At 37.1% G+C, this 13,583-nt stretch overlaps 2 protein-coding genes across 2 annotated transcripts; one reads left to right on the top strand and one right to left on the bottom strand.

The window, feature by feature from the left end:
• Positions 1–202: 202 nt before the first annotated feature.
• LOC122088105 (PRA1 family protein F2-like) lies at positions 203–1,378 on the top strand. Its single transcript, XM_042657255.1, has one exon. It carries the CDS (start codon positions 338–340, stop codon positions 956–958), a length of 621 nt encoding a protein of 206 aa, XP_042513189.1. The 5' UTR covers positions 203–337; the 3' UTR covers positions 959–1,378.
• Positions 1,379–5,995: 4,617 nt separating this feature from the next.
• On the bottom strand, positions 5,996–12,785 carry LOC122088077 (probable prefoldin subunit 4). The gene is made up of 3 exons (XM_042657223.1): positions 12,487–12,785; positions 12,281–12,391; positions 5,996–6,369 (listed from the first exon to the last, which is right to left on the bottom strand). Exons 1-3 carry the CDS (start codon positions 12,493–12,495, stop codon positions 6,109–6,111), a joined length of 381 nt encoding a protein of 126 aa, XP_042513157.1. The 5' UTR covers positions 12,496–12,785; the 3' UTR covers positions 5,996–6,108.
• Between the last annotated feature and the right edge of the window lie 798 nt (positions 12,786–13,583).

Below are 13,583 nucleotides of genomic sequence, written 5' to 3'. Positions count from 1 at the left end.
AAATATCTGGATCTGGAACGATTCCCTCCGTGTCCGTGGCGACTCCGTGGTCAATCCGAGCGCCTCAATTTAGGCGCCATTTCGTAGAAAAAGGAGGGAACCTCTCAACCACGACAGCTCTCTACAGTAATCCCTCTAAGGATCCCCTTTAACCTTCAATTCTCTCTCTCTCTCTCTCTCTCTCTCTAAAGGGGTTTTCCTGCAATTTTTTTTTTCTTCTTCTTCTTCGTCAGTTCTCTGTTGTTGTTGTTGTTGTTGTTGTAATTGGTCTGTGATTTTTCTTATTAGATCTCGAATCGTTACTAGTGAAACCTAGGTTTTAGGGTTTTTTTCAGTAATGTCGAAGATCTCACAGTCTGGTTACGGTGCTATCCCTTCTTCTATCGCTTCCGCTTCGACTTCGAGCTCTGGGATCGAGTTTATTTCTCGGGCAAAAGTTAGAGGAAGATCCATTATATCGACGCGGCGTCCATGGAGAGAACTCGTAGATCTATCTTGTTTTGGGCGCCCGTATAGTTTCGGGGAAGCGATGGTCCGTATCAAGCGGAATCTCTACTATTTTCGAGTCAATTACACCTTTTTCACGTTGCTGATACTGTTCTTGAGTCTTCTGTGGCATCCGGTTTCGATGATTGTCTTTCTGGTTGTGTTTATTGCTTGGTTCTTTCTTTACTTCTTTCGGGATGAGCCGCTGGTTGTGTTTAACCGGACTATTGATGATCGTGTGATTCTGGTTTTATTGAGTTTGGTTACGATTGTTGCCCTTGTTTTGACTCATGTCGGATTGAATGTTTTGGTTTCGCTTATTATTGCAATTGTGATTGTTGCTCTGCATGCCGCCTTTAGGACAACCGAAGATCAGTTTTTGGATGAGCAGGAAGCCATTGATGGAGGATTACTTTCTGTTGTTGGAAGTCCGACTCCGACTCCGATGAGAACGACTTACGGTCGTGTTTGAATTTGTTGAATAGTTAGTTCTCTTGTTGTGCACTGGTGGCCAGGATGTTGTGTGGCAATTGGGCAGTTGGGGAATTGTTGGATTTGAAGCTGAAGCGACTGCCATTGAGTTATGTTCTGATGATGCGGGGGAAAGGTTCTTCAATGGTGCTGTAAATGGTTTGGGTTCAAAGAGATGTGAGCCTCTGGGTGCATTTCTATTCTGGCCGGAAAGTACATCCCAAAGGAAGTGATTTGTAACTGTTTCATTCTAGCTTCCTGTAGAGCAGGTCAGGTTACATTTGCTCGATCTTGTATTTGTTCTTTCTTTGTTTTCCGAGTCGATTTTGTGCTTTGATGTAGTTCTTTCGATATTTTTGTAAATTCTAAATTTGCACGTTGATAGTATTTTAGTCATCTGGAGCAAAATTTACTCTCTTAATGTGTCAGTGTTCCCTAATATGTTGTTGAAATTGCTGTACTGATGCAGCAGGAAACTAAAACATTTTCAGCAAAGGTACGCCCATCCAGTTTATGCCTTTAGGCTTTGGCTGATGCTTATACTGTTAAACTCAACTCCATTGATACTTGTCCCAACTTAATGATGTCGGCTACTGAAATCATGTTGAGTTGATTATTTTTAGTTTTGATCATGTTTAAGTAAGACCTGCTGCTCATTGTCAGGTTATCTTGGATTTCATCTGAGTGATTAATTGTTCATTTTTAAATTATTTCTGTAGTGTTCACAGAAAGACAACCACCTCCCAAGTCCCAACGCCAATCCAAACCAACCCCCCACCCCCCCCCCACCGCCCCAAAACCCCCCAAAAAAAAAAAAAACCAAACAAAGAGAGAATTTTCCTGTTTTCCTCTACCTCCCATTCAGAAAAGAGATGACATAGTACTATAGTAGGATGTCAATCAATAGATGATAGGATTAATGAGGACAAAGGAAGGTTCTTTCTTGGTCTTCCATATCATCTCCTATTATGAACATTGTCTGGTTGAGCTGGGCTCAGCAGCCTCAGCTACATGATTTGTTTGAGCCAACCTCCTACCAGTATGGCTGAGGATCTGACATCATTCCTCTTTTTATGTTCAGTTGTCCGGTTGTTTGATGATGATCAAGCCTTCCATTGAAGGTGTAGCTGGTAGAGATTGCAATTATTAACCTTGCTCAACCTGGCAAGTATATTGCAATTGGATCTCCTTACAGTTACCTCTCTCTCTCTCTCTCTCTCTCTCTGTGAAGCAGAGTCTTCTGGGCTCTGTTTTTTATGGGAATTGTGAATATTATAGACTTTTGTGGCTACTTTTTTTTTTTGGAGGGGGGGGGGGGTGGTGGGGATGGTGAAGTATGAAGAGAAACAAAGAACGTTAACAATCTTTAACTGAGGATATCAGTTGCCCGTGGCATCCTGAAGTGGAATGCTTAGCAGGTTACTAGGTTATCTCATTTGCCTCTATTACAAGGTTAATACCAGTATTAGGCTGTTAACAATTCTGTGTCTGGTGGCTGAAGAATTTGTCTGCTCAGCACACATCAGGCAAGTACTAGCCTTTTTTCTTGTCTAATGAAATCAGCAAGTACTAGCTGGAATGGCTTAGACCTCACATATTTCTACACGGGAGATTGGATATGCTTTTAATGGGACTTCCTACATTCTAATTGAGGGCTTTTTATTTTTTATTTTTTTTTTTTTTTTGGGGGGGGGGGGTGTTTGGTGGTGGGGGGGTTGGTTGGGTTAGTTGTTATTATTCATTACAAGTTTATAATAATGATGTGTCCTTTTTTTTTTTCCTGCATTATATCTGTTAATAAGTTTAAAAAGCTATAGTCTACTGTTTATGTGGGTAGTCCCCAGTGCAGGTGAAGCTAAAGCTTTCAGAGCAGAGATGGTTCTATCATCTGTCACCTGAATGGTTAATTGGTTTGATCCTCAAATGTAAACCTGGATGAAAGATCTTATTGGATAAAGTGCCTTGATCTGAAGTCTTAATTGCTTTAGGTTATGTTTGTTGAAGTCCTTCAATGTTGTGCTCATCTTTTGGCACGAGGGGTAGTTAAAGCTTTAATCATAATCTGTCTGTACGAATAAACACTAACCCAAAGAAAAAAAAAAAAAGGGATAAACATTCCAGTACACCGACTGTTCTTCCGTCTCTCGGATGTGCTTCTACTGTACAGTGATTCTGTTATTTTGGTTTGAATGGCAGCGTCTGATTTCTAAAAAAGTACATGTTCTCAAACATGATTATTAGGTCTACCATATTATTCTCAAACATTCTTGTCTCGAGTGGCTCCAGCAAGTAGCAATGACAAGTGATTGCTACAATGTTCCAATCACCAAGATATCCAAAGCAATATGCAGAGAGGGAGGGAATTGGATGCTACTGATGATGCTAATTCGGTTGCAGTAGCAATTTGCCAATCTTTTGCTTGGTGGTAACGTCTTCAGATGTTGATAGTGAGAGCAGGTTGGTTACTTTTTTGTATTGGTTCTGAGATTTAGATAAGGACTAATTGCTCTTCTGGATTGAAATAAGGACCGAGTTTCCTTGCACCAGTAGTGGATAGAATATATCTTAAGCCATCGACATCTGGCCATTGGAATGGAAGGGATACTATACAATAGAGTGGTGGGATACCTATTGAAAAGTTCAATCATAGGGTCATATCATGATAAGGGAAGGGATGGGTTGTTGAATGACGTTCCACATCTCAAGGATTTAAAACTTGAATTGTAGAGGCTTTGTGATCCACCAAAGCAATGCTCGGCTGTCTAATTTTTGGGGGGCATAAGCATAAGCATTTGCATTCTCAAGAGGGGAGGAAAACATGATGCCTTTCGATTTTTTGGAAAGCTATTTCAACTTTATGTGCCATTTTAAAGTTTGCTTTTTCGACACCAAATTAATCAAGGCTTGTGCCCAACATGTGTCATCCTTTCTCCTCCCATGTAAAAATTGTTTGCAGCCATTGCACTGGTGTAGTAGCGTCGGGTGGTTGAGAGCCCCTTGGGGCACGTGTCCATATGCTTTCAGCCATCAGATGTTCACTGCATCTCACCGTTTGCTACAGAGGATGTGAACTCTCCTTTTTTAAAAAAGACCCCCTTGCCTTCGTGTGTCTAACCTTGTGATTGATGCATGTTGTTAACTTGTCAAAAATTGGCGACAGGCTCAAATGCTCAACCCTCTCCCTCCCTTAATTTCAATAAAAAAAGGAGCTTTGTTTATTAAGTACGTATCTCTAGAGACTAGATCTTTGGTTCATCTGAGTCTGGGGGTTAGGGATATTTCAGAACGAGGCTATCTATTTCGGTAATCTTATTTCTTTTTCTCTATTTGCTAACGAAGGGTATCCTATTTCGCGAGTCCATATTGATCCCACAACTGCATAGATTGAGTCATATTGGGGCTTAACTTTCACTGTAAGCAGTGGAAAACACTAAACAACCCGTGTGAGTGATCCCAAGGAAGTAAAAAGGAGTTGATCTCAGAACCACACACTTTCTAAGGCGAAGGTCCCTTGCCAATTCAGTTACCCACTTGAGGTCAGTACTCCTTATCTTTCCTGAGTGACATCGGCTAACTTAACTTCTATTATTAATATAATTAAAAAATAAACTTTTATCATCAAATCTTAACTTCTGTATTGGTGAAGGCAGTGCTTAATGTTATGCCTACTCATTCCATGATGTTATTGATTCAATTAACTTTGTTTATTTTTTTTTGTAAAGGATCGACTGTTGATCACAGAATGTTCAAATATTCTTGGTCGATTGTTCTTTGAAAGAAATCTTTCGAGAGGGCTTGGGTTTTGTGGCAATGTTACTCATAATAGATCCTTTCTGATAAAATTAGCCCTACATTTTCTCACTCTGAGCTTTTGGATCATTTTGTTCATTGTAAGAATGGATCTTGGGAATGGTCCAACATTAGGTGCGTGCTTCTAACTCTACGATAGATGGTTTGCTAGAAAGCTGGGAACCATCATTTTCACGTGGCATATATGGACTTCGGTGTTTCAAGATACGATACTGAGGCAGAAATCAAGGGATTGCAAAATGCAATGGAACTGGGATTGAAAATTGTAAAAGTTTGGATGGATTGTCACAATTTGGTTAACTGCAAACTGAGAATGATGCTTTAACAACAATAGGGAGCACCTCTTGGGAGTTGGGACTCAACACAAGAAATCCCTCTTAGCAGATCAGCACAGGTACCACCTCACCATAGCGGTGGGTTGATAAAAGACCAGTGAACTAATGCACCAGCGAAAGAAAGAAAAAATTTGGTTTCTACCCAAAAAAAAAAAAAGAACCAACAACTATGGTGCAAGTAAGAAGTGTCAGGACTTGAGAAAACAAAAGGCAAAAATGAAATATTCAAAGAGGATTGTGCTGCTGACTACTTGGATGCAGCCATGGATATATTACTATCAAAGTAAAAATAAAAAGATAATAATTCTTCCTTCCAAGCACCACTATGCATAGTTAAGTATAACGCTTCACTATTTGCCACATCGCAGTACACGGATTAGTCCATGTGATAGAGGATCCCATATACTCTCAATGGCCAAATTTTAGTCCAAAGTAAGCAAGGAAAGTTGCTCACTTTGATTCAAAGTTATAGTAAAATTACCAAAATGCCATCAAATGGAGATGAAAATAAATACAAAGTGACATCTCAAGTAATTTTAGCTACTTCCTCTAATCACTTCTAAGCTAAAATTGTACCAATGAGATGCTTGCATGGTCCTCTTATCACATGGACTAACCCATGTACTGTCATGTGACAAGTGGTGAAGCGTTATATAGACTAGGCACACTCATAGGAAAGAAAACCCTTTGAAGAAAGCCATTTAGCCAAGGTTGTCATAATGCTAATTGTCAAGGCTTCTTGTTCCAAAACCTTGGAATTAACCATTTTAACCGTCCATATGCGTGATCATACAAATCAAAGTAATGAGCACTTCTAAGCAAGAAACCTTAAATCAATTTTTTTTTTGGGTGGGGGGGTGTGGGGTTGTTGGTTTGTACTAACAAGAGACAGATATTTAAAGATATATCGATCAATTCAAACAAAATAAATTTCACAAGGAAAACACTGTTTTCATCCCACAGTCATGAAAAGAAAACTGAGAGGGAAGCGGCAACAAGTACCAGATCACTCCTCCTCCAAGTTGATAGAGTCCTTGAATTTTCCATACAGAATCTTCTTTAGTTCAGCCATCTGAGCAAGCACTGAATCCTTCTCTTCCTCCAGCTTCTCCAAGTTCTTACAAGTCACCTCTTTCATCTGTTCGATCCTGCTTTCTACCTCTTCTTTTGGCATATGAGCAAAAACCTCCCCTATCTGGAACCTCACAACCTCCTCATCTGTGAGGATCAACTCATTGCCAGCATCTTCCAGATTCTCATTGGTTTCCTGAATCAATTTTTTTTTAGAAAGAGAATTTGAAGGGATAAGAAATGATCGTAAAATAAAAGTAAAAACCTCAAGAACATTAGCGTAAGTAAAATACAAATCTCAGAAAACATAGATTTTCAATGGAGTCTTTGGCAGTTGAACAAAAACAAGATGGAAAGTTTCCAACTAACACAGAAAATTATTTTACTTACGCTAATGTTCTTGTAGAAAATTAGATAAGCTAACAAAAGTTTAGATTCATGAAGAAAATTATCGGATGTCTCCGAAGTTACTGCTTGTAGAAAATTATGGTAAAGGTAAATATTTTACTTCATTTTTCAACAACCATATAAGAAGTGATTTTCTTTTATGCTATTGGTTTCACCTTCTTAAACTATTTCAGTTTACAGCATTTTACATCCAAACACATCGAGCATTTATCCTTTTCATGTGCTCGCAGAGAAATCTGTAGCTTGAAGTGCTTGATGATTAATGATAGAAAGAAACACTATTTGACAGACTACAAAATATACGAAGAAATGCTAGTCAATCTGTCATAGCCTCTGCTTCAACATTGAATTCGATGCAACACCTTAAGCAAGATCAAGTATAGAGGGAAAAAATGCCGGAAATGACATGCTGAATGGAATAAAAAAGGGCCAACCTCTCACTCAAGACCAAAATGGAAACTGGCCCTAATTGATATTCTACTACTGGCTCTCAACTTCTTTGAAGATTTTAGTAACAGTAAGACGTAAGTTTCCTAGAATAAAGTCTGCTGGAACCATTCAGAATTCCTTTCCGGACTTTTACCTAGTAGATACATTCTGAACAATTGCACATGCACATTAGCCATTGAAGCACTCGAATAAGCTTCAATCAATTGCCATTAAGAATCTAGTATATGTCATATGCTTATCCAACTTAAATTCCATTTATAATCCATTCCCTATCTTCCTCCGATATGTCCAGTTTCCTTCCAAGAAGTCCTTTTATCATGAAATGGGAAATTTGATATTTATTCAACATATCACTCAGATGAAGAATAATCAAGTAAATGTATCGTAAATCATTGAATCTATCAATCAAATGAGAAATCCAGTTATGAAATGCATTTCACATCTGGGGTATAAAATTAGCGGACACCGAAATCCATATATATCCAGAATAAAACAATAAATTAAGAGCAATATCAACAGGCCTCAAGTCCTTGGGGAAGGTAAAAAATTTCCATGCTCTTGATTCCTAAATGATGTGCTAAATCCTTAGGAATTCCATTTATAAGACAAACGGGACCTTACGTCTCCCAAACTATTGAAGAGTCGGACGTGTTTATGATTAATCATAAACATTAGTGAACATCATAGGCATGACTTCTTGTGAATAACAGAAAACTATTGCATCAAGAAACTCAACTCAACTCAGCCTTATCCCAACTAAATGGGGTCGGCTACATGGATCTTCTTTCTCCAAACAGCTCAATTCAAAGCCATACAAGATTCCAATCCTATGCTATACATGTCTTTCCTTTTCAAGTCTCATATGGTTAATTTAGGCCTACCTCTAGCTCTTTTAACACCCTCAATTTGAAATAAATCAATTCTCCGTATTTGAGCATTCAAAGGCCTTCGTTGCACATGCCCATGACACCTCAGACAAGTTTCTCGCCACTTATCATGAATACTAGAAACTCCCAGGTTTGCCCTATTTTGTTCATTCTTTATTCTATCTTTTCTAGTTTTACCACTCATCCACTACAACATCCTCATTTCAGCCACATTAAGTTTAGTTAAATGCTTTTTTTCCCTAACATTCAACCCCATACGTCATTGCTGGTCATATAACTGTTCTATAAAATTTTCATTTGAGTTTTAAAGGGATTGTCGATCACATAACACCCTGATCAACACTTCTAACAACCTCTTGAATGTATGTTCAAAGTGTTGGGGATATGATGTCTTCAATTCCATCTATGGCAAAAGTCGGCCAAATTTCCCTATATAGGGTTTGCTATATATATTTATAGTGAGGTGTCAGGACGAGCGTTGTAACCCTATTCTCCATTGATAGTGAAACATGATCTTGTCTCACTGAGGACATAAACAATCTTGCTGAACCTTGTAAATCTGTGTGCATTGTGTGATTGCTTATTATTGTTTTTCCATTCTTTTCTGCATCATTTTAGGGTTGTGTTTCTACACAGTGTCCCCTAGTGCAGTCTTGCTAACAAGATCTTGCAGTTGCATCTAGTCCAACATGTCCTCTAGCTATTCCTTGAAATGCACTCATCCATTTCATCCACCCTATCCTAATTCCTTGTATAATATCATCCTTTATTTCTCCTTTATTCATGATTGAACCTAGGTATCTAAGGTGTTAAACGTTTTGATTCCAAGGTTGATCTCCATAAATCCGACTTTGCATTTATCTCGATATTTGTTTCATCCACAAAAAATATATCATCTACAAAAAGCATAGACCAAGGGATCTGATCTTGAATGTCTCTAATCCACTCATCCATGATTATGCAAACAAATAATTTAGAGCTAAACCTTGGTGTAATCCAACTACTATGTCCCCTCAAAGTTCTTACACTAGTCACTACATCAATATACATATCTTTAATTTTGTCCATGTATTCACTCGAAACATTTTTCTTCTCTAAAACTTGCCAAATTAACTCTCTAGGCACTCTATCATAAGTTTTTTCTAGATCAATAAAGATCATATGAGAAGGTCATTCTTACATCCTCTAAATCTTTCCACTAGTCTCATAAGAAAATAAATAGCTTCTATGGTAGACCTCCGTTGCATTAAACCATATTGATCATCCAAAATATTAGTTTCTTGTCTCAAGTAAGCTTCAATTACTTTCTCCTATAATTTCATAGAATGACTCATGAGTTTAATTCCTCTATAATTATTACAATTTTGAACATCACCTTTATTTTTATAAATTGGTACCACAATGTTAATTCTCCATTCACCCAAAATTATCCTTGTGTTAAAAATCTTATTAAATAATAGTTAGCCACGATAATCCACAAATTCCTAAACTCTTCCAAACCATTGTTGAGATACCATCTAGACCAACTACTTTACCTATTTTTATCTTTTTAAAGGCTTCTTTTACTTCAGCCACCCTAATTTTCTGCATATATCTAAGATTTGTAGTTTCTTGATGATTAATATAACCTTCGAAGATACTAATATTTGTATTATTTTCATTTAGTAAACTATAGAAATGGTTAATCCACCTCTCTATAATCTCCTCATCGTTTACTAAAATATTATCCTCCTCACTTACATCTAATATAGTTGAAATATCGACACTTCCTTTCCCTCAGTTGGCTAGTTTATCGATATCTCGTTCCCCTTCCTTTGTACCTAGCTTGTTATAGAGAATTTCATATGTCGTAACCCTTGCTTTCCATATTATCATCTTAACTTAATTTCTACAGAATTTATACCTTTTGAAATCCTCTTCATCTTGTGTCCTTCGCCAAATTTTAAAACTGGATTTCTTAGCCTTAATTGTTGTTTGAACTTCCTCACCCCACCACCAAGTTTCCCTAGATAAGTGTTGTATTCCTATAGATTTACCTAGAACATTTTTTTATTGTATTTCTAATACAAGCAGCTATCTTATTCCACATTATATTAGGTCATCATCTAAATCCCACCTTCCATGAGATACTAATATTAGCAAACGTCTTCAAGTTTTCACCCTTTAAGTGTTCAACCATATTATCCTAGGCAAATACTCTCACATCTCCTACAATTCGGTGTTTTAAAACACATCTAAGGTCATTAACCTATGTTGCTCTCTCTCCTGGCATAATCTTACAATTTTTACATGATAACCTATCAGCTCATCTAAAGAGAAAGAAGTCTATTTGACTATTGTATTATCCACTTTTGAATGTTATTAGATGGTCCTCTCTCTTTTTTTGAAATATGTGTTTACTATTGATAAATTTTATGCAACCGCAAAATCTAAAACTGAAATCCCCTCATTGTTCCCATCTCCAAAACCAAATCTCCTATGAATTCTTTCATAGCCTCTACCATCTCTTCCAACATGCCCATTCAGATTTCCTCCTATTATAATCTTTTCATTTTGACTAATTCCTTGAACTAAATCATTCATGTATTCGCAAATTGTTTCTTAGAGTTTTCATCTAATCCTATTTGAGGTGTGTAAGTGCTAAATATATAAATCATTTCCCTTCCTAATATAAGTTTGATGGATAATATCTTGTCACTAATCCTTTTAACATCTAAGACATCATCTTTTAAATATTTATCTACTATTATTCCCAATTCAATTTTATTTGTATTCCCATTATACATAAGTTTATAACCATCTAAATCCTCATCCTTGTCACCCTTCCACTTCATCTCTTTTATACAAGCTATGTTAATTCTTCTTCTTCCCAATTCTAGACTCTTTCTGTTGAAGTTCCTATGTTCCAAGATGCTAATTTAATCCTACACTCTTGGGCCAGCTTCTTTACTCGTATTCGTCCATGGTGCAAAAAACCCTTGTCTACCTGTCACCGTAACAATTCGATAGGAAATATTCCTAATTATTACATTTTCATCAGAATCCATGTAAAAGGTGATAGGCTAAATTTTTTTCCATGCTGGCTGCCTACCCGACACACCAAACAATATTTAGTATTATGAACTAACTCAGACAATTAAAGCACAATGTCACAAAACTGATTTTTTTAAGACCATAAACAACATAATAGGGATACAAATTTAATAAAATCTCAACGTAAAACACTAACGCAACAAAGTCTCAAATTTCAGAACCAGATTCAACACAAATGAGGAACAAAATTCAACCAAAGACTCCAACCAAAATAAAATTAAGAAACCACAACAGCGTAATAAAAGAAGAAGCTAAACTTGAATCAAACAGAAATAACAGTAACAAAAAATAAGCAGAAAAGTGGACTTACAAACAGGAATAATATAACTCAGCCAAAAATAAACAGTAATATGAAGTATCAAACATAGGCAAAAATCAGATTCAATAATTGAAAACCATATATTCAGAAATTGAAAGTTAGACTTGCAGTAGTAATCTTGAATCAACTATCTTGCAGCAATAAAGTTTCACAGTGAAAAAACCCCTAAGATTGGCCGACCGAATTCTACCACTTAAAGAGTGCTAGTGTTTTCAAACCCCAAGCAAGCTAGAATTGCAGGATAGGAACAATGAACCAGAAAAACAGGGAAAAATATAATTCAACCAAAAACAAGTCTAATAAATAAAGTTAGCATCGTAAGAGCAGTCACCAATATTTTTAGCAAAATTAGCATGTCATTCAGCAACTGATGAACCATTATGTACAAAATTGGACCATAAAGAAACGCAAAAACAACTTGCAGAGAAGATAACATGTACTGGCTTCAGATATGACCATCGCCCCATACAAAGCTAATTTATCAATGTTTAATGGGCTAGCGATATTCAGTGAATAAAGACTTCGGAGCTCATGATCGAATATTCCCTCATATATCAGAGGCTAAGAAGACTCCACATACCACATTTGCGCCCATTCGTAACTCTCAAACCAAGACCTAATACATGTACTTCCAGTTTTCCATTGGTAATGTATACTTGCAGATTAGACAAATTTAGGTGGACAGTGGAAAGAAAAAAGTAACATAAAGTCCAATCCTTGACACACCAGAGTGATCCCAGACAAGTAAGCTTCAGCATTGACACCAAAAGCAAGCAAAAACAGAAAAAACGTCGAAGGTGATTAACCATTAAGAAGAATGAAGATGTGTTTTCGTTGAAATGTAATTGAAGGATATAAGATGAAACAAAAAGACTGTAGCATTAACAGGAACAGATGAATCAGAAGAAAGAAAGGTCTTCTGAACTTCCTTTTTTGGTAACGACACCTACTTTAGCAATCCTGATCTCGTCCTCAAGATCGTGAAATCTGTTGTTTAATCTTCCGAATTTGTTTATATTCTGCTGATCCTCCCATGTGACTTCGGTCTCCGATCCTCCGCCCTTCAAAGTTCAACCAATACCAGAAATTTCAGAACTCATTGAGCCAAAAATAAATAAATAAAAAAAGACTAGGGCTTAAGGATTCTAGGATCTACCTGTTGCATATTTGGATTGTGTGCGTTTTGAGAGAGAGAAAGTGCCGAGGAGAGCAGTGACACAGTGAGAGTGAGTCTCTGACGGCAAAGGAGAAGCTTCACTCAGTTGTGGCTGGGAAGACTAAATTTGAGAATGCGAAGAACTCCCCAGTCCCCCTATACAGACAGCGCAGGAGAGCGGAGCTGGAATCCCAGAGAAGAGAGGTCTAGAAGAAAGGCCGATTTGATCGGAATCGGTATTTGACCGATTCGATCCCCGATTCCAATTATAGAAACCTTGTGAGGTTGTGATCATGGATTCATCAATCATGGGTGGTGTATAGGGGTACAAATGGGACAGTACTCTGTCCAGGAGGGGTCTCCTGAGGCACAGACATAGGGGACGTGAAATGATCACAGTGCCCCTCTTGGTTTTGCTATGCGCTAAACACTTATACTAAGTATATATGCATGGCAAATATATGTATGGGAAAAAGTTTTCTTAGGGGTGTCAATCCTAAGCCCGCACTGATTTAAAGATCGATCTGATTTGCACAATTATTAAATGTGTCGGGCTCAGGCTCAACCCGTTTATAAACAGATAATACATAGTGCAAAGGGTAAACCCGACTAGTCTCGCCCATTTTTATACCCAACTATTTATATATATATATATATATATTTTTTTTGATAGAATAAAACATATATTGATCTTTTTATCAATTATTGAATATAATTAATAATATTTTTATAAATTGTTGATGATTTAATAAAATATATTAAATCTAAGATAATTAGAGATCGTTTAAGACCTGTTAAAGGCCTTATTTTAGACTGATTAGGAGAAATCTAATTAAAACCTAAAACCCGACGAGACTGACATGAGACAAACTCATTCCTTAAATGGATAGCTCAAGATTCAAGGTTATAGACCTGCTAGGCCTGACCAAGACCAGCCAGCCCAACTGATTAACACCCCTAAGTTTTCTTAAAGGGTACTAGTATATCCTCTATCTCTCCTCATCACATGAAATGACTTATTTTCCCCTATAAGCAAACCGTTTGATTGCTTCTCATTGATGTGCTACCTATGCCTTATTCTAAGAACCCTCTCCCAT

Source organism: Macadamia integrifolia, chromosome 9 (genome assembly GCF_013358625.1).
Source record: "Macadamia integrifolia cultivar HAES 741 chromosome 9, SCU_Mint_v3, whole genome shotgun sequence".
In the NCBI taxonomy this organism is placed as follows: domain Eukaryota; kingdom Viridiplantae; phylum Streptophyta; class Magnoliopsida; order Proteales; family Proteaceae; genus Macadamia; species Macadamia integrifolia.
Note: the sequence above shows the minus strand (reverse complement) of the source record. Positions and strands in the feature narration are given on the sequence as shown.

Coding starts and splice junctions, on each gene's coding strand:
- LOC122088077 (XM_042657223.1), bottom strand. Junction 6,370..12,280: donor ACGAGATCAGGATTGCTAAA/GTAGGTGTCGTT, acceptor AAATTGATTCAG/GAAACCAATGAGAATCTGGA.
- LOC122088105 (XM_042657255.1), top strand. CDS start 338: ATGTCGAAGATCTCACAGTCTGGTTACGGTGCTATCCCTTCTTCTATC.